Source organism: Cynoglossus semilaevis, chromosome 17 (genome assembly GCF_000523025.1).
Source record: "Cynoglossus semilaevis isolate Cse_v1.0 chromosome 17, Cse_v1.0, whole genome shotgun sequence".
NCBI classification, from domain to species: Eukaryota; Metazoa; Chordata; class Actinopteri; order Pleuronectiformes; family Cynoglossidae; genus Cynoglossus; species Cynoglossus semilaevis.
In genome coordinates, this window is record NC_024323.1 from 441,092 (window position 1) to 461,091 (window position 20,000).

The 20,000-nt window shown below is 37.4% G+C and overlaps 3 protein-coding genes across 8 annotated transcripts in view; all 3 read left to right on the forward strand.

The window, feature by feature from the left end:
• Nucleotides 1-1,294, forward strand: part of tsen54 (TSEN54 tRNA splicing endonuclease subunit) — a 12,273-nt gene extending 10,979 nt beyond the window's left edge. For both annotated transcript variants that reach the window (XM_008329152.3, XM_008329151.3), the window contains exons 10-12: nt 432-492; nt 721-834; nt 1,078-1,294. In XM_008329152.3, coding sequence (XP_008327374.1) covers nt 432-492; nt 721-834; nt 1,078-1,228 — 326 coding nt within the window. In that variant the 3' untranslated portion in view covers nt 1,229-1,294. The remainder of the gene's footprint in view (nt 1-431; nt 493-720; nt 835-1,077) is intronic.
• Nucleotides 1,295-1,305: 11 nt separating this feature from the next.
• LOC103392529 (5-hydroxytryptamine receptor 3A-like) lies at nt 1,306-8,199 on the forward strand. 2 transcript variants are annotated; one of them, XM_008329153.3, is made up of 10 exons: nt 1,306-1,451; nt 2,402-2,701; nt 2,790-2,962; nt 4,221-4,265; nt 4,346-4,455; nt 5,352-5,524; nt 5,610-5,770; nt 6,739-6,940; nt 7,465-7,626; nt 7,896-8,199. In XM_008329153.3, the coding sequence occupies exons 2-10, from the start codon at nt 2,638-2,640 to the stop codon at nt 8,159-8,161; spliced, it is 1,356 nt and encodes a 451-aa protein (XP_008327375.1). In that variant the 5' UTR covers nt 1,306-1,451; nt 2,402-2,637; the 3' UTR covers nt 8,162-8,199. The 2 variants fall into 2 exon arrangements, with proteins under 2 accessions (XP_008327375.1, XP_016896341.1); XM_017040852.2 differs by having other exon boundaries at nt 1,359-1,496.
• Nucleotides 8,200-8,836: 637 nt separating this feature from the next.
• On the forward strand, nt 8,837-19,726 carry tmem104 (transmembrane protein 104). 4 transcript variants are annotated; one of them, XM_008329155.3, is made up of 10 exons: nt 8,837-9,084; nt 9,466-9,558; nt 10,145-10,266; nt 10,773-10,857; nt 11,034-11,121; nt 11,206-11,289; nt 12,773-12,872; nt 13,132-13,228; nt 13,798-13,891; nt 17,256-19,726. In XM_008329155.3, exons 2-10 carry the CDS (start codon nt 9,514-9,516, stop codon nt 18,017-18,019), a joined length of 1,479 nt encoding a protein of 492 aa, XP_008327377.1. In that variant the 5' UTR covers nt 8,837-9,084; nt 9,466-9,513; the 3' UTR covers nt 18,020-19,726. The 4 variants fall into 4 exon arrangements, with proteins under 4 accessions (XP_008327377.1, XP_016896343.1, XP_008327378.1 ...); XM_017040854.2 differs by having other exon boundaries at nt 9,499-9,558; XM_008329156.3 differs by having other exon boundaries at nt 8,838-9,084; nt 9,496-9,558.
• Nucleotides 19,727-20,000: the final 274 nt, after the last annotated feature.

Genomic DNA, 20,000 nt, shown 5'->3' on the forward strand with positions numbered 1-20,000 from the left:
ATTGTTGTGTTGACTGTATAGTAAATGAGGCAGCTACCTCAGTACACTCCAGAGTTTAAAATAAATAAATAAATAAAAAACTCTGCCTTGTATTCTTAAAGAAGCTATGATTTGAAATGAAACTTTTTTTTATTTAAAAGACAAATGATAAAATATCGGTATCGATGTCGGTATCGGCGATACCAGCCCGAATTTTAGCGGTATCGGATCGGAAAGGAAATTGGTGGTATCGAACATCACTAATAGGGACCATAACAATTTGACGCAGAATCTGAAAATGAATCTGTGTAAATGAATTCCTAAAAATGAAACTTTAAAACCTTGAATACAACAATCAAACTCACAATCATGGTGGTCCCCTTGCTTCATTTGTTGTTACAAACTAAACAAGGAAGTTTCTTTGTTGTTTTGTTGTTTTTTTTTTGTTATAGGAGAACTGTTGGATATTTGTAGTGTGATCAAACCAACTTGTTTGCTGGAGGGAGCGTCCAGGTATCTATTCGTTTTTGTTATAGAATCATTATAATTATTATTATGATTTATTTATATATATATATTTATATATATAAGATAATATAAGATTTAAAAAAATGTTAATACAAAATTTTTTTGTTACTTAGAGATTGGTGGATTTTGCCAACGATGACGACATGTTGTCAATTGTTGCAAAAGCACCCACCGCGTTCTTGTGCTGACCGCTGTCTCAATTGTTTTGCGCAGGTTAAAGCCGGCACATGAATGGAGGATCAGTTTCGTTGTTTACCAACCTGACACTGCATCCGAGTTCAAAAAGAGCAAACCCAGGAAGCCGTACACCCACGTGTGTGTGTGTGGGTGAGTTCGGACACACCCGCCAGCTGAAGCCCGAAACCTCTTTGTTTACTCAAGAGAATAACAATGTACAAATTGAAATTGAAAAAACCCCTTTTTATACTGATTAGTTATGTAGATCCCCCAAAAGGTAGATAAAAAAAAATGTCAAAAAGATGACTTCCTTAAGTGCTGTAGAGCGCCCAAATTACTGACATACACGTTACTGACAACGTTTCCCTGTTGTCTGTCTCCGCTACGTAACAGGTTTGACGGTCCAGTTCCTGAGCTGCAGACCGTCAAACTGCTGACGTCTCAGAGCGGAGACGTCCCAGTAGTCTTTGCTGTGGTCGACCATGGAGACGTGTCCTTTTATACTATGAAAGACTTCGAGCTACCGACTGATGTCTTCCTCTGATTATGCCACCGTGAAACCTCTGCAAATTTCAACTCGGATGTGAAAATAAAGAATGATGTGCTTCTAGTTTTATATTAAGGGAGAGATTTGTATTTACACTGCAGATTAACCAAAAACAGTTTTCATTTACATTCATTTACTTCCATAGGTATAAAAGAGGTGGGTCGGGGTACCTGAGTGTATCGCCTTAGAGCTCCCCATCCCCTGGTCCGCGGACCAGTCCGTAAGTCATTTGGTACCAGGCCAGAGTGGGACACAGTGAAAAAATGTACTTATTTTCTGTCAAATCCATTTACCTTTTTTTTTTATTTAAAGACAATCTGAGTATTTCAGAATAATTCATTCAGACTGATACAAACAGAATAGAGTCTAAAGGATGTTTTATTTTGAAAATTTTAATCATCCTTCAATGCTCAGCACCTTGCTACTGGTCTGTTGTAATGGGCGGCACTGGCTGACCAGTCCTTGGAATACATGTTTCTGCAATTATTATTATTTATTATTAAAACTTTTAATTACTTAGGTTAAGAAAACCAGAATTTTCAATTTGATACAATCTTGATTAATTTTTTGGCAATATTTTTTTTTAGTAGTACATTTAATCATTTAAATATATATTTTTCATGACATATCAATCATAACAAATGACATCATTTTTACACAATGTAACCTCTTGGTTGAGGTTCTTCTTTTATGTTTCCAACTCTTGTCCAAATTGTCAAAGTGTGTTTCATTCATACATTTTCATTTTCATTTTTTATAGTTGGTAAAAACCAGTGTTTCTTAATTAGAGTTTAGTTGCTTGCACCATCGTTCCGCATACAAGATTATCCAGATTATCACACTAGAATAATACAATGAGCTGCTCTGCTGCCATCTAGTGGCTGGAGGCTTGTTTATCGTTCAAGCATGAATAAAGACACTGTACTTAAAGACCCCTCTCGCATCCTCCGTGACACCACTTCTGGGGGTGCATGCCCACTATTGAGAATCACTGGTACAAACTAATAATAATAATAATAATAATAATAATAATAATAAATAAAGGAGTGGGATTGTAGAGGTGTGGTATGGCTTTTATCTATTTAATCTGTACTTCTCCCGTTTCATTGTCGTAGTCGGTGTTTTGAAATCATATCCTTCAATCAATATTCTTTTGTTGCTGTTGTTTAGCCACGTTCAGGTACTCTGGCCTCTCCTCGTCTGCACTTGTTGCCTCAGCTGCTGCTGAACAACGGAACTGAAGCGCGCTGGACATTTTCTTCTGCAATCCCGATAACGAAACCAAAGAAAAGCTTTGTTCCCTGTTTGACAGTCCAATATTTTCACATCTATTGACGCTTCGACCGCATCTCATATGTCCTATTGTGCAGTGAATTAAATAAATAGCCGTTTTAAAAGAGCGCCACATGCTGAGCCCAAGGCAAACAGACATGTGGAGGTGGACAACGGTGGCTGTTCTGGCCTTGATGGGTGAGTTATGAAAATGTACAGAGCAGAAAAGTACAAATTTGGGTTTGTAATTGCACTTTTTTTTTTTTTTTCTATTTCTTCTCACCAGCGCAAGAGGGAATCGATTGTCAGCCTTCAAACTGCTCATACCTGCATCTACTAGATCATTTAAATCTGACGTCTGAATCATCTAAAGCTCAGTCGATGACAAGACCTGTGAAACACTGGCGCACCCAAACAGATGTTCTGCTGGACATGCTACTCTACGGTATTCTAAACATGGTAAGCAACCCTTTAGTATCAATGTTTATTTTTTTCCCCCCTCTACGTTGTAGTGCCAATAGTGAACAAAAATGATTCCTCCTGAAAAAGGCTCCATGCTTTAATAATAGGTCATTTCTAGGAAATTTTTTGAACAATAAATTAGGTCTTCGATAATTCTAGGACATTTTTTGAACAATAAATTAGGTCTTCGGTTGACTGTGAGGATGTATTGTGTGCTTTTTGTATTGTTTTACCACAAGGGGGCGTTTCGTGGTTACGCCCAGGTTGACTGTGAGGATGTATTGTGTGCTTTTTGTATTGTTTTACCACAAGGGGGCGTTTCGTGGTTACGCCCAAATAACCCGCAAATTTCTTAAGAAAGTCTTGTCCCATCGTTCCGACATACAGTGTTAAAACAACAACGAGAACTAGTTGGCAAGCGGAGGCAATATATGCGGGCTATATATTTGAGAATATATCCGATAGAGGTGGAAAGTAATTACTTTTACTACTAAGTTACTGCAAATGAGTAGTCTTTCTTTGTAATTTGTTATTTTTTTAAGTAGTTTCGGGTTTTACGTAAGTACTTTTTGACTCAAGTAATTTTTTTTTGGTTAAAAAAAAGTAAAAGAGTAAAAAAATGTATTGCTGGTGGACAGAGCTGTCGCTGTCAAAACTTACTGTGAATGTACTTTAGTGGCTGGAATTTGCACTATAAGCGTTCAGATGGATCATAGAATTCTGAACTTATGCCACATTTGCATTTGAATTGCTGATTAAAAACAACTAGTTTCAGATTGGATGTATGACTCGTCCTTCTTTGCAATCAAGTCATTTAAAGTACCAAAGAAACGTTTACTCAAAGTCAATTCTAAATTACTATATGTATTTTTTTTTACAGATTCATACTTGTTGCTCCGAAGTCACTTACATCAATAATCTCTGCAACATTTACAGATTCATACTTGTCACTTACATCAATAATCTCTGCAACAATTATCTTCTACAAGCAGAAGGGTTTTCTAGCACATAAAATGTTGTAAAATCCGTATTAGATCTGTTAAGACTTTACTTTTATTTACATACCCTATCATCAAGTCAAGTCTCATAAAAAGTACAAGATTTTCAGTAGACTAGATTTAATCGAGAAATAAACTACAATTATACATGTGCTCATTTGACCCCGCTACAAAACCCATATCACTGAATGACGCAACCTCTGTATTTATTCATACAGCCTGTATTTATTTACCTAAGTTCCTCTCTTTGTTCGCAGGATGGAAAATCTCAAACCGTCACGAGTCACGTCTGGTTACGACTGGTAAGAACCTGCTTAGCTGACTTGGATAAAACACTTGGATGAACTTTTTCACCTCCTCCAACTTTTCTTTATTTTCCCAGAGCTGGACAAATGAATTCCTAACATGGAATCCATCTGACTTCTGTGGAATAGACTTAGTGGCCATTCCAACGTCAGACCTCTGGATCCCAGACATAGCCATCTTGGAAGAGTAGGTGAATATAAACAAGACCCAAAGGACCTCATGAGGGTTAGAATAAAAAAGAAATGAGCTTCTTGCTTTTGATTGGCTGCATTGGTTCCATGATGTACGTCAGTAATTCAAATATAGTCCAGACAGGAAAATACACAAAAATTAATTCACTGTACGTTATGTTCCATGTGACTCCTGCCTTTTCCCTGCAATTCCCACGTTTCCCCAGTAGATGGCGAAGAAAAGGCTAAAAGCCTTTTAGCGGTTTTAGCGTTAAGTGTGACTTTTACCTGTCATTTATCTTAGTTCACACAAACCCTCCATTTATCTGCTCCTGACCCGGCCCCTCTGTTAAATTTTTTCCACAAGGTGGTTCTGGCGACTATTTCTTTTTTTTCATTGTGACACAGAGGTGGCGGATCCATCATCGGAGGTGGCAGATCCAATTAAACCCCGGTTGAACCAGGCAGGAAGTTGATAGAGCAATTATCATCAGTTGGAAGGAAGGCAGCTTTAGCTTTATTGAAGACCTACTTCGTGTCATGTTTGGGAGCGTAAGTTGGTAGATGTGTCCATCGAGCACCAAAGCTCGGATAGGATCTGAAAATTGGGCTAGCAACCACAGTTCCAATCGAATGTGTCCATCGAGCACCAAAGCTCGGGTAGGATCTGAAAATTGGGCTAGCAACCAAGTGTGCTCAATTGAGTGATTAGCAGCAGAGGGTAAAGACGATGGCGATGACTGACACATTGTCTGTTAGCTAACAAGCTAGTCCTTTTTTTCAGTTCTGGTGATGGAAACATAGCTTCTGGTACCCAGTAAGAGCTTTGAGTGGTAAAATGGTTATAAAGATATACATGTCGCTAGAATCACATTCTACCGTTGAGTCATTGCATTCCTATTGTCCCTCCAGTGTCTCGGACAGTGGGAGTGTCCAGCGGAGTCCGTTGTCCACTTTGCACCCCAGCGGATTGGTGTTGGCCGAGAAGCGCCAGCGTCTAACCACTACTTGTCGTCTTGATCTCTACATGTTTCCCTTTGACAAGCAAATCTGCAACATCACATTTTCATCTGTGAACTACAACGGTAGGTTCCACCAGATAAGCTTGTTGAAATGTTGCGATCCAGTCATTTATTTTTCCTCTTTCTCTTATGTTGTGTGTCTTTGTAGAACACGAACTGAAACTTGGAACATGGAGGGGCGGAGCGTTTCTTACCTCAGTCTCTGAAAAGTTAATGATCACAGAGGGAGAGTGGCAACTCGTCAACATGAGCATTTTGGTGTCATCTGTTGGAAATGATAATTCTTCCGTGAGCAAACTTATTTATATGGTAAGAGAAAAAACAAAACAAAACACAGCATATACAGCTCAGTGACGTACCGTTAAGGCCAGCAAGGCTGCCCTAAACAATATCAGAGTGAGCGACTTAAGTTTTTATAAATTAGCATGAATAATAATTATTCATGCTAATTATTCATTAGCATGAATAATTATTAAACAATACCGAGTAGTCTATTCTCATCATTCATTTTCATCCTCAGCTTTCCTCTTGGTTGCGCCGAATCTGGTCGTGTATACTCAAGTTTCGTTCTCCAATCATATATTATCCTTGTGTGTTGCCAGGGTGAAAGAAATCTGCCCTAAGGCCTTGACAGTCAGTAGTGTGAGAGCCTTAAATCAATGGCAGATTCTATTTTTTTTTTTTTTAACCAATCAGATTTTGAATTGGCAATATCAAGGCCTTCCACTTGAGTTATTTGATTGGATGGTCAGAGAATGCACAGTATGAATCTAGATATCTGTATCCAGCTCGAAAATTACGTTTTTCCTGCGTCCACTGCTTCTGTCAAGCATATATTCTCAACCTAAAGTGAATTAAAACTTAAATTATATAATTATAATTCTTAAATAATGAAATACTTATAATACTTATAAATCCGATAGGACCTTCAGCATTAGGAGGGATGGCAATAGAAGGAGTACTTGTTGTTTGAAAATCCTAAAATATTAACAAAAGAAAAGTTTTTGATAAACCCCTTTTACGCACTTTAAAATAGAATGTAAGATGTTTATCACTGCTGTCAGTGTGAAAATAATGATTATGTGAAATTATATATTTTAATATATAAATAGCACCTGAGTCTAAGTTGCAAACCCAGCCAAATGATAAAAAAAAACGCACGACTTATAGTCCAGAAAAAAACGGCAAAATTTGACTTCTGTCTAGAAAATACGGTAGCTTTGTGCTGTTAAACTGTTTCTAATACACTTGCGCTTTCTTCTTGGATTTCATTTCAGGTCACAATATCACGGAAGCCGCTACTCTACATCATAAATCTGATTGTGCCGCTTTTATTTTTTCTGCTCCTGGATGTGGCTTCCTTCTTAATAAGAGGTGACAGGCTGAGCTTCAAACTGACCATCCTACTTTCCATCTCAGTCCTTTTACTCATTCTTCAAGACATGCTACCTTCCACAGAGGAGACCCTGCCTTTGATTGGTAAGCACTGTACAAGGTATTCCCAGTTAGTAGTAACTTCCAGTCAAATAATAAAATATTCCTACAGTACCATATTTTCTTTCATATTTATAAGTCGCTCCAGAGTATAAGTCGCACCAGCCAAACGCGGCTGGCAGTGAGAGAAAAAACATACAAGTTGCTCCAGGGTATAAGTTGCACCAGTGCCCTCTAGCGGCTGGCAGTGTGAAAATAACAAAGTTTTAAATGAATTTTCAATATGTTTTTAATATATAAGTCGCACCTGAGTGTAAGTTGCAAACCCAGCCAAAGGATAAAAAAAGAAACTTCAAAATCTGAAATTCCGATTTCTGATCAGACTATAGCCTTCTGGAGGTTATTTTGCTGTATTATTACTAACTTTATGTTACTTCCAGGATTTTACTATTTTTGCTCTATTTTTCCTAACTTTATGTTACTTCCAGGATTTTATTTTTAAGAATTTAACTTCATTAGGCTTCATTAAGATCCTACCTTTATGCTGACTTTTGTTCTATTTTGTTTAGCTAACTACTGTGTGACAGTTTTCACACTGGTGGGAATCAGTATCCTAGAGGCCATGCTGGTAAACTTTTTACTGAGTGTTGACGTGTGCTGTGCAAAGAGGACGTCTGCAAAGTCTGCAGAATCCCAACTGGAAATTCAGATGGACGTCAAATCTCACACAGGTAAGCGAGACCAGAGAACATATTAAAGAAATGAAATAATGTAATCATATGTTAGTGAAGCCCAGGCAGTTGACTAAGAGTAGCAATGAACCGTAAGTGAAACTTTAAAAAAAAAAAATTAAAAGAGTAGTCAGAAAGAGGCTAAATATATAGCATGACTGCTCATAGTCTCATTTTATTTTGCTAAATATTCTTCAGAAAGAGGCTAAACATATAGCATGACTGCTCACAGTCTCATTTTATTTTGCTAAATATTCTTTCTCATCCAGAACATGGAGGGGCCACAAAAAAAGTCCAGACAAAGTTGTCAAGGATCCAGGATGAACATCAACTGCTGAAACTAATCTTAACGGAAGTAAAAGCCACTCGAAAGCAAACAGAGAGAGAAGCCAAGGAGGGCAAAAAAGTTGGACGCTTTGCTAAATTGGCAGCGATCATTGATACTGTCTACTTCATCCTCTACTTAATTGCTTTCGTTGTTTACATTGTGTGCATGTATTACGAATGGGTTAATACTTATTTCTCAATGAAATAAAATATGAGTGAGGGGTTGTTTTTTTTTTGCAATGTTTATATTTGACACGAGTCTAGTCGTTCTCAATGCATTCTCAATTCCAACTTCTTTTTTAATGTGAATTAGCTATCTAATAAAGTTAGTAATAAAGATACAGTTTTTGTACTGTATACCCTTCATGACAAAACCCAGCTTCGGACCTTCTGAACAAAAAGAAAACACAAAAATATAGTAAAAATAGCTAAAATAATACGTCCATATATACATACTGTATATAAGAACGACAGATTAGGTTTGCAAACATATTACTGACAATTATATACCAAAATATGGTAAAACACCTTTATCAAGAAAATTAATGTTCTAATGGCTAATGGCAATGAAGGCAAATTGTTTTACGGTTTGCCTTCATTGTACAATGTCCTTGAGCACTATAGGAGCACCTGTAAATACAATGTTTTATTATTATTATTATTATTATTATTATTATTATTATATTATTACGATAAAACATAACATTTAAAATTGAGAACGCTAAATATACGAAGATACAAAAATACACAATATACACTAAAGTCTGGACAGCAAAATTGCAATATAATTCCTTTCAAAATAACAGTTTGGAAATGATTCAAACGTAGTGTGAGTGCAACTGAAAAGGCGCACACGTCAGCGATAGACTTTTACTTTGAAAAACAGACACCTTGCCGGAGCAGTAGGTCGTCAGATTTTAGGTGGGCTTCTTCCGGTCAGCACCAAACAACTTCATGTGACCGTTTTCGCTTCCCTTTAGTTGTCAAAAGTAAGAAATGACTTATGTTACTGCCGTGGCAGAGCTCAATGCTCATTCAGGCCGCCAGTGAGGCTCCAACCACCGGCTTGTCACTCTGAGCTGGACATTTAGCCTCCCAGCTAAATTAGCAAAACACAGGAACTCGTTGGAGGTAGGAATGACCACAAAAAGAGCTACATCTTTAATTTCGCGTCTGCGTTTATCGTGACGCGAACGACATTGTGTTTTATGAAACGCAGGTAGAAATATTTAAAACAGCAAAGTAATCCGACTTAATATTTTGTGCGAATATTTGCACTTGAAATGCTAGCAAACGAGTTGTAAAGGTAAACTGCATATGTAAACACAAGTCTGAAGCGACTGTTTTAGATATGCACACGCTTAGTGAGTTATATGAGAATTTCTAAAGTGTGAGAATATTGAATTGCCACGCTTAGCGCTTAGTGAGTTATATGTGTATTTCTAAAGTGTGAGAATATTGAATTGATTTGAATCTTTAATGTTACATTGTAATTTCTTTTTCGTTACGCAGTTCGTATTTTGGTAACAACGTATCTCACAGCAGGTATATACCGTCACCATGGCCGGTGGAATAACAGAGACCGGTGAACCATACTCTGCCTTTGTAAGTATTTACAATATTATTAGGCTTCATCCTGAACCTAATAAAATTGATTACAATGAATGTGAATGTGACGGTTTTACGATTATGAAGAATAGCAGTGGTGTCTTGTCTTGTGTGCTGTGTCACAATGGCAAGTAGTTAACTTTCTTTCCTTTCTTTATTATAGTATTGTGGGCCAACTAAAAAGTGCATCCACTAACACAAAAACACCCAAAACACCTAAAAGAAAAGAACAAGTTTAGAGCAGCAAAGTACGGTAGTAAAGTATAGTATAGAGCTATAAAAATAATAACAGTTAAAGTAATTGGACATATCACAGTTGTTAATGTAAAATTGAAGTGAATGATATTTCACATGACAGTGACGACATTAGTCTGATTGTACTCTCTGACAGCAGCCGAGAGAAGTGACCTTGGGTACTGCGTCTTCAGACATTTTGGGTGTTTCAGTTCGGAGAGGGGGCCGTTCACAAACTTAACTTTGTGGACATTGAATTTGTCAGAGAAGAAAACAACCAAAGAATGTTACCTTTACATGGTGTAACTTACCTTGTGTCTCTATTTTTTTTTTTTTTTTTTTAAAACAGGTGGGGCTGGTGTATATGTTCAACCTCATTATCGGCACTGGAGCGCTTACCATGCCCAAAGCCTTTGCCACAGCTGGTTGGGCCGTCAGCTTAGTGCTCATTTCCTTTTTAGGATTCATGAGGTCAGTTCACTTCTAGAATTTCCGTCTGGTTAGCCGGCTGCTCGCGTGACCTTTTCTCTTGATTGTGACAAACTGAGTAGTTTCCTCAACACTTGAGTCAGCATTATTTCAAAAATGTGCTCGCCGCTTCCGTTTATTGACCCCTTCCTGTGCTACACTAAGTCCAGAAAACACCGTTTTATCTCACAGCAGTTGCTTATTGTGTTCAGTTTGTTCTCAGATTCATCTTAACAAATAAATGTAATACTATAGGTCACGGTTTAAAGTCACTAATGGAGACATCAATGTATCTGTTAGCGTAAAATTAGCGATATAAATTCATTCAGGAGTCTCCTCAACCTATTGGAAATTAAAATTAATAATCGCTTCATAGTGAATATCTTAGCTTTGGTAACAATATAAATTGTTTCTGACAGAGGCAGATTTTTGTTTTTGAATATAAATAGTTTCTGACAGAGGCAGATTTTTGTTTTTTTTACTTTTAGTTTTTGCTCTTCTCTCATCAGCTACATGACTACGACATTCGTGATAGAGGCCATGGCAGCAGCCAATGCCCAGCTGCGGTGGAAGAGGAGAGAGCAGGAGGAGGAGGTGAGATTGATTGCTTTGTGCCTATTTGTCACCCTCCGTTTCAGTTGAACAACTTGTTTGCCCGTGGTATTTACCCAATAATGAAAGAACTGTGATTCATTGTAGGTTGTTTAAAAAAAAAAAAAAAACAGTTTAAAGAGACAAAAATGGCTAAAAATGTATACCCTTCTCCTCAGATTGACAGCGAGTCTTCAGAGTATTCTTACGACGATGTCATGGTCCGAGGTCGGTCGGAGACGGAGACCAAACCCATCCTGTCTGTTCGTGAGTTTACGTGAATTTTCAGTGCAGTGTTGATATGTGAAGATGACCCTTAGATGGCTGTCGGTTGACCGCATGTTTCCACAGAGAGGTCTGGGAGTCACGTTGATCACTTTGACATTGTGGAGAGGGTAGAGATGGGTCAGATGGCGTCTATGTTCTTCAATAAAGGTAAGGATTATAGAAATAATGTTTTAAAAATGTAATTAGACAAAAATGAAGTTTCAATTTAAAAAAATATATATAAAACATATATTTAATACATTTTTTTTACTGAGTCTGTTTAAATTGGTGCGGAACTAATTAGGTGCTGGTTATATTTCAGTTTCTCACTCAAGAATAAAGCCGTTTTATTTAAACAAAAACAGGAAAATCCGCCCAGGGGCATTGTCTCAGGTGATGATATTCTACTTTCTCTGTCATCTTTTTTTTTTTCACTCCAACAATCCTTCTCACGTGCTATTTCTGAGACTACACCAGTAAAAATTCGCACACTAATATCAGTTGGTAAAAACACAAACAAGGTATCGGGGCAAGCCTACTATTAAGAAGGCAAGACGGCGGAAATGTGTTCATGTGTGAAAAATAGAATTGAATTTGTCAGGCTGAGTACCCGTTTTGTTACTTTATTGCAGGACCAGAACAAAGAAAGGCTAAATTAAATATTTACGTTTTAATATGTGTATGTCTGTGTATATATACTGTGTATATATATTTATATATATATATACATACATACATACATATACACATACACATATACATATACATGTGTACTGTATGTATATGCATAACTAATATACTGTGTATAAATATATTACATATATCTATCCTATATAATATTGTGTATGTATAGTAACCCCTAGTGATAATAGCTGCATACATATATATGTATATATGTATACATATACTCTGTGTGTGTGTATATATATATATATACATACTCTGTGTGTGTGTATATATATATATATACATACTCTGTGTGTGTGTATATATATATATATACATACTCTGTGTGTGTGTATATATATATATATATATATATACACACACACAGAGTATATGTATACATATATATGTATTTATATATATATTTTTTATACGTAAAACCTATTTAATTTAGTAATAACAATAGTCTAATAAGAATATAATAAAAAAAATAATAACTGAGATTGCAATCTACAACACCACACACGGCAACAATTATTACCTGATAATCTACCAATACTACTAACACTAACCTATCTACTGCTACTGATCTACTGACGTCCACTGTATAGGTTTCTCAACCGTGTGCTGCTACTCATTTTGTGTTTTGTTGTATTTATTGTATTTTACTTATCTGTGTGTTTTGACTGTTGCTTTGGTGCTGCGAAGGGAACTCCCGAGAGATTAATAAAGTTCTATCCGTCTATCTGTCTATCTAATATCTATAATAATACTGTCTTTTACGGGGCAGCGGTGGCTTAGTCGTTAGGGAAGCAGACTTGCTTCCGAAAGGCTTCAGGTTTGAGTCCACCAGCTGCCAAGGTGCTCTGAAGACAAAGCTCCCCGGGGCAGAGGCCACATTTGGTTGTGTGCAGTGGTGTGCTGTGGTGTGTGACAAAGACAAAAAGTAGTTCACTTTCCTTCCATTCCTTCCTTTGTCTCACAGTTGGTGTCAACATGTTCTACATTTGCATAATTGTGTACCTTTACGGAGACCTGGCCATCTATGCTGCTGCTGTGCCTATATCACTGATGGAGGTGGCCTGGTAAATTCCATCACGTTTTATATTGTGTTATACAAATACTTCCAATTTTCAGTTTAATAAACTGTTTACAATTTCTTGAGCCCGTTGACAATTTCCTCCTGTCTTTGACGTCTCAGTCCTGTCCACTTGATTCCAGACATATTGTTTCGGGGAGATGATTCTAATCTGACATCGGAACAGTTTACAATAAATTGTTTATTTATGATTTTTGCATTACATTTATATGTGTTTTGTTTCTCACGTCCGTCCGTCTGTGCAGTGGAAACCATTCTTGTAGCACTGACGGGGTGAAGTACAACGACACAGATCCATGTTGGGGTTCTGTCACAAGGAAAGACGCCTACAGAGTTTTCCTGGCAAGTGTGCACGTCTTGTTCTAGAAACTTGGGCCGAGCCGATAATCAGGACCGGTATTGATCCGATATCGGTCTATACTTCATGCCTAAGAAGAAAGAAGGGTATGAGATAGCTCTAACCCTCAATGCCCTAATACGCATTGGTTTCACCTCTCATTCAAGAGGCTTCTTCAGTTCTAGATTGAACTAAAGAAGTTTCTCGGATGAGAGGTGAAACGTCTTCAAAAAAAAAAACCTACTTCGTCCAGTTGCTCTCGATGTAACAATTTTGAATTAAATGACCTGGACGGCTGAGAACCTACACAGACAAGGGTATCGGATTGATATAACTATCGGCACTGTCTAAAACAAATGTTCGTTTTGATTTTTGTTTTGTGTATTAAATCGAATTCCAACGAATCAGACTAATTACCTTTCAGTTGCCCGTTCTTTCGTGGCCTCGGGGTCGCTCCTAGAGTCAGATGAATTCTTACTTCTTCTGGGTGCAGGATAGATTTCTAGTGTTTATTGATTGTTACGTTTGGTTATTGCAACCCCCAGTAACTGTTGTCTCTTCTCTTTTTTTACAGAGCACATTTACTGTACTGTTGGGTCCTTTTACCTTCTTCAGCGCACAAAAGACCAAGTATCTTCAAATCCTCACCTCATTAATGCGCTGGATTGGTAAGACTGAATTAATCCTTCAGATCCTTCTCAATAATAACTGTTGATTTACAAAAAAAAACGAATTCCTGAAATGTTTCACTTTTAGGAACTTGTACTCCTCCTTTACGTAATTAATCTACTGCCAACTAGCTATAACCAAGAATTATACATATTAGATTATTAAATGTTCATGTTCAATTTTGGGCAAAAAGAAAAACTACTGTATATCTAAGTGACAAACAATTAGCAAAAAAAAAAAAAAAAAGCCGAAATATCTCAAAACAAAGCAGAGTCGTGGATATGTGTTTGTTAGCACCTTTTCTTTGGTTAAAAAAAGTGCTGCGTATTGTAAAGAATTCATCATGTGATGACACACAAAACAAGGGACGTCAGCAGATTATACAACACACAGTAAATGTATTTAGTTAAAGTTTTGTAGAAATATAGGGTGTCAACTGACTGGAAGCATTCAAAGTCCACTTCCTCAGGGGTAAAACACATGTGCGCTCACTTCAGCACATTACAAGCGCAACTGCCACACACTATGTTCCAACAGCAATGCATTTTGGTATAGTACACATAAGTATCGTGTAACCAGGTAGAGGCTGCAATATATGGCATCTGTAATACAGTACGTACGCTCAGTTAATCCGCTGGTGTCGGTGTAGGGTATAAGTGATCAAAATTTCAAATGTTTTATGGCTTTAATAATGTAACATTACAATGAAATATATATATATATATATACAAATATATATATATATTTCAAAGATCAAAAATTATCAAAATACTCCCTCCCTTTAGTTGAAAGACGGCCTTAAAGCTAAGATAAAAGGTTGTTATAAAAAGGGCAAGTTAGTCGCAACATAGCAACAAGTACTCTACAGTGAAACAAAAAGTTAGAATAGACATAAAATATATGTATATTTTAATGTTAATTGAATGTCAAAATGAACAATAAAACAATGTTACACTTTAAAGGTACACGTAAAATGTCTTCAAGTTACCCCTGAAGAAATTATAACGCAGCATGTGCTAGAATTGACCTAAAATGGACAAAGATAACGCTGGGATTTCACAAGGACAAAAAGCATTGATGTCATTGATTTCCAATAATACGTGTATATATAGAGTATATCCTATATGTACATATATCCTATATGTTCATCTTGGTGTAAAACAGCTGCAAAGCAGTGGCGCTGTCCTTTCAGTCGCAGCTCACCGATGTCTTTGACCTTGGGCTTATCACTGGAATAGCTCGCACGTAAGTGTCCCATTTGTTCTTGTAATGACGGGGCCCCACCCCCTCCACATATGAAGCTTCTATGAAACTGTGCTGCAAATGACAGTGATTACCTCTCACCTTCTACCAATTCACTTGATTAAGTAAGTCCATGAATCCCATTTCTTGTGGGTCGGCTGCTGCGAAACTGTTCTTGACCAGTGGATGACTTTAAGGGTATTCGTGAGAGTCGGTCAGTCAGACTGTTCTATATATACACATACACACATACATATATACACATGCATATATACACATGTGTGTGTATATATATATGTGTGTGTGTGTAGTTGCCTTCCAAGACCGACTGCAAATGGGAAAAATTGCAGTAGAGGCGAGATGGTTATTATATTATTTACCCTTTAGGAAGCCTGTTGTTGTTCGACTGTTGATAACTCTTATCAACAGTCGAACAAAAACAGGCTTCCTAAAGGGGAAAAAATATAATAAACATCTCGCCTCTACTGCAATTTTTCCCCTTTGCAGTCGGTCTTGGAAGGCAACTACACACACACACATATATATATATATATATTTATATATATGTATGTATATATATGTATATATATGTATATATATATATACGTATATATATATATACATATATATACATATATATACATACATACATACATATATATATATATATATATGTATGTATGTATGTATATACAGTATATATATAGTGAGCATTTAATTAATGTAGGGTAATGACCTAAGTTAGACACAGGAGGGTACTGTTGTTGTTCGACTGTTGATAACGCTTATCAACAGTCGAACAAAAACAGGCTTCCTAAAGGGGAAAAAATATAATAAACATCTCGCCTCTACTGCAATTTTTCCCCTTTGCAGTCGGTCTTGGAAGGCAACTACACACACACACACACATATATATATATATATATTTTCTTAACAACATAAAATGTTTTCCAGACATTGTGGTTTGTTCTTGAGCATTGTTTGGGTCGTGCGGTGTAAAGTGTTGTCAACACGCTGTTACAGCCTCAAGTGTGATACGAAATAGTAAGGAGTCTTTTCGTTTTAGTGATAGTTACATGAAGTGTTTATGCAATTTTTTTTTTACTTTTTAAAATTCATCAAGCAGGCCAGCCGTATGTTTGACATCCCTAGCTATAGATAGTTTCTGGTCGCCGTGCTCTCCATGTTCTGTCTGTTAAATCCCTTGATCGTAGGCAACAGGAAACTGATCAGTTCTGCGTCACACCCTGGAATCAGGCAGAGTAGGGGAAAATGCCTTGCATAAAATCTTTTCCCACGTGTGTGCGGAAAGCCATCATCCTTGGGTTACCTTCGTAATGTCAGTCTGTGTTTAAAGGGCAGCGGGTGATAAAAGCGGAAGGGCTGGCTGCCGTCCATCACAGGGCTGTGACTAACGCTTGGTGTCCTGGGACTAATTGAGAAAGTGCTGAGGTGAATCTGTCCTTATGCAGCAGTGTGGCAGAGAAGAGGAGAATTCTTTTAGTCGCCCCCCCCCCCCTTTGATGTACTTTAAAGGAGTTCCAGAGTTACATAGATGAGACTGGAACGGCCTGAGGCTGCAGGTTCAATTGCCCTACTCTTGCCACCATGACATTATATCAAGCAGTGAAATGGTTCTACAATTTGGTTTTTATGACATGTGACATATGTGACATTTTTAGGACACACAGCTGGAATACTGTGCTGCTCTCAAAGAAGGACATTCGTTGACGTGATGTTAAAGAGCCGAGCCATATCATCTTTAAAAAATATTTCCTTTCCTTAACCTTTTAAAAAACTTGGTTTCCAGGTAAATTCATTACCGTATATTTTAGACTATAAGTCACACTTTTTTTTCATCCTTTTGCTGGGTTTGTGACTTATCCTCAGGTGCGACTTATATATTAAAATATATAATTTTACATGTTGTTATTTTCACACTGACAGCCACTAGAGGGCACTCTAGCTGGCTGGCTACTACGGGTTAACTTATAAATGTTTTTTGCTTCTTCATTATATGCATTTTTTTTGCCGGTGCGGCAAATATGGTATTTCTTTTTTGACATGATTTCCCTCGTCGGTGATTTTTTTTTTTCCACTTTTGTTTTTTGTCCTCCACAGCATTCACCATGATGATTGTCCTGGCTCTTATCCAAATCACCAAACACTCTGGTAAAGGCAATCCACCCGTAGCCTCCTTTTCGGGAGTTCCCAATCTGTTTGGCGTGTGCGTGTACTCCTTCATGTGCCAGCACTCGCTGCCCTCTCTGATAACACCCATTTCGGAAAAGAAGCACGTCGGCCGACTGGTTTTAGCAGACTATACCCTGATCCTGGGCTTTTACATGCTCCTCTCCTTTACCGCCATCTTCTGCTTCGACAGCTCCCTGCTCCACGACATGTACACTCTCAACTTTACCGACAACTGCGATGTGCTTGGCATTCCAGTGCTGCGCTACTTCCTCGGCCTGTTTCCGGTCTTCACCATTAGCACAAACTTCCCCATCATCGCCGTCACGCTTTGCAACAACTGGAAGACCCTGTTCCACCGGGATGGCGGCACCTACCCCTGGGTGGTGGATCGCATTGTGTTTCCCCTCATCACTCTGATACCCCCGGTCTTGGTGGCCTTCTGTACACACAACTTGGAGTCCCTGGTAGGCATCACGGGTGCTTACGCCGGCACAGGGATCCAGTATGTTATCCCAGCCTTTCTCGTGTATTTTTCCAGACGCCATCTGGAACCCGTGATGGGAAGAGATGCTGTTAACAAGCACCAGTCGCCGTTCCGTCATGCCTTTTGGGTGTGGTTTGTTTTGCTGTGGGCCGCCTTCTGCCTCATGTTCGTCACAGCCAACATTATTTTGACGGACACGAGGAAATGATTTATGAACCATTTCTGAAACTCCCCCCCCCCAAAAAAAAAACAAAAAACAACAGTAAATCTGTGTGGCCAGTTTCTCAGTTCTTATACCCAAGGCCTTACCTGCTGCTGGTTGGACAGTGTGCCTTTTATGCAGATTTTGTTGCATAAATTAGAAATGTAAATTATCAGTTTTAAGGGACCAAAAATTCATGGTTGGGTTTTAAATTCTTAAAGTTCGCATGACGAAATAAGAATTTATTATAATTATCTTTTGTAAACAAAAAAAATTCCGAAGTCTTTCTTCGTATTTTTTTTTTTTTTCACGTTTCCACTGTAAAATAACTGCTTCTAATTTTTCATACTAAAACTTCTCTTCCACCGCATTACCAGAATCTATGTGGAATTTTCAGGGTACTAAATGGTTTTGCGTTATAGTGGCTTCGCACAAACGCAGTGTTCTCTGATCTTGATGATGTAAGCTTAAAAAAAAGGCTTAAATGTTTCCTATTTTTATGCGTCTTTTTACGCAGGTACTAAGCAACTGTTTTGAAGAGGACGATGTTTCTGGTACTTGTACTTGGTTTCTGGTCTTTAAAGATAAAAAGAACTCTAAAATAGAGTTTCTTATAATGCCCCTGATTCCAGAAACTAGATTCCAAGGATAAAATTAATGACAGTAAAAATAATTACAATTTTGAAAAAGTACAGTTACATCAACAAAAGTGCAATAACATACGGCGTCTCAAGGACTCAAGGTGCTTAAATAAAACAAAACTAGTTTGTTATAGGAAAAACAACTTTCCCTGAGAGTCAAGAGTCATGAATATAACAGCAGAACAGGCAACTTGCTGGTTTACCGTATTTTCCGTACTCTTAAGTTTCACTTTTTTTTTTTCTTCTAAACTTTGGCTGGGTTTTTGACTTATTCTCAGGTGCGACTTATATATTAAAATATATAATTTCTCATGTTTATTATTTTCACACTGACGCAATCTAGGCTTGTGTGCCAGTATCTGCTACTCCTGTACCACTGAAAAACACCGCTAGAGGGCACTAGTGTGACTTTTACTTTAGAGCGACTTATATATGTTTTTTTTCTTCTTCATTATGCTTTTTTTGGCTAGTGCGACTTATACTCTAAAGCGAGTCTAGAAAATACGGTACTCATTTAAAAAAAAAAAAAAAAATTTAATGTTCAAAATGTCACGAGTTAATAAAGCAGATTGTAGGTCTATTTGCTCACATTTGTATAGTATATACCAGTATATCTGGTCTGGTTTTTTTACATTCTGTTGTCTGATTGGTCTAAACTTTTACTGGACTGTGGCAGAGAATTAGAATAGTGGACGGTTTCTCAGGCCAGTGCAGCAGTAAGCATAAATGCAACCTGGGAAATGGCTTTTAAATCCCCGAGCATAAAAGCCCTTTATAGACAAATGCTCAGCACACATCTGTTCAAAAAGTCTGCACAGATTCTCATTGATGCAGCTCATAGTACTTCAAAGTGGGTGAGTCAGTGATGCTTGGAGTATGGTTGAAAATGTCTGACCTTTTATACAGGAAAGTTCTTTAGTGTGCATTAAAAAAAAAAAGAAAAGACATTTTCAGAGTTGATAATCAAATAGACAATTATCATTCAAATATCTGTGGGAATTATTATTATTTTTTAATCAGAATTTGCAAAAAATGTCATATCTGCAGTTATTACTAGCGTTATACCATCAGTCAAAAAGAGTCTTTTTGAAACAGATCTACTTCAAGGGTACTGGGTAATATGAACATGTACTTTTTGTTTGATACACACTTACTGAAATATGTAGTGAATAATAATAATAATAATGCATTTCCCACCATTGTAATTGCATCCATCTGAACATCATCCCAAGTGTAATTGATTTAAAAAGGAACAGCAACGTAATTAATTACAATTGTTTTAACCATCTTGTTGACTAGTTGTGGCGCTTTGGCCCAGAGGCATATATGTGACATATATACTGTAT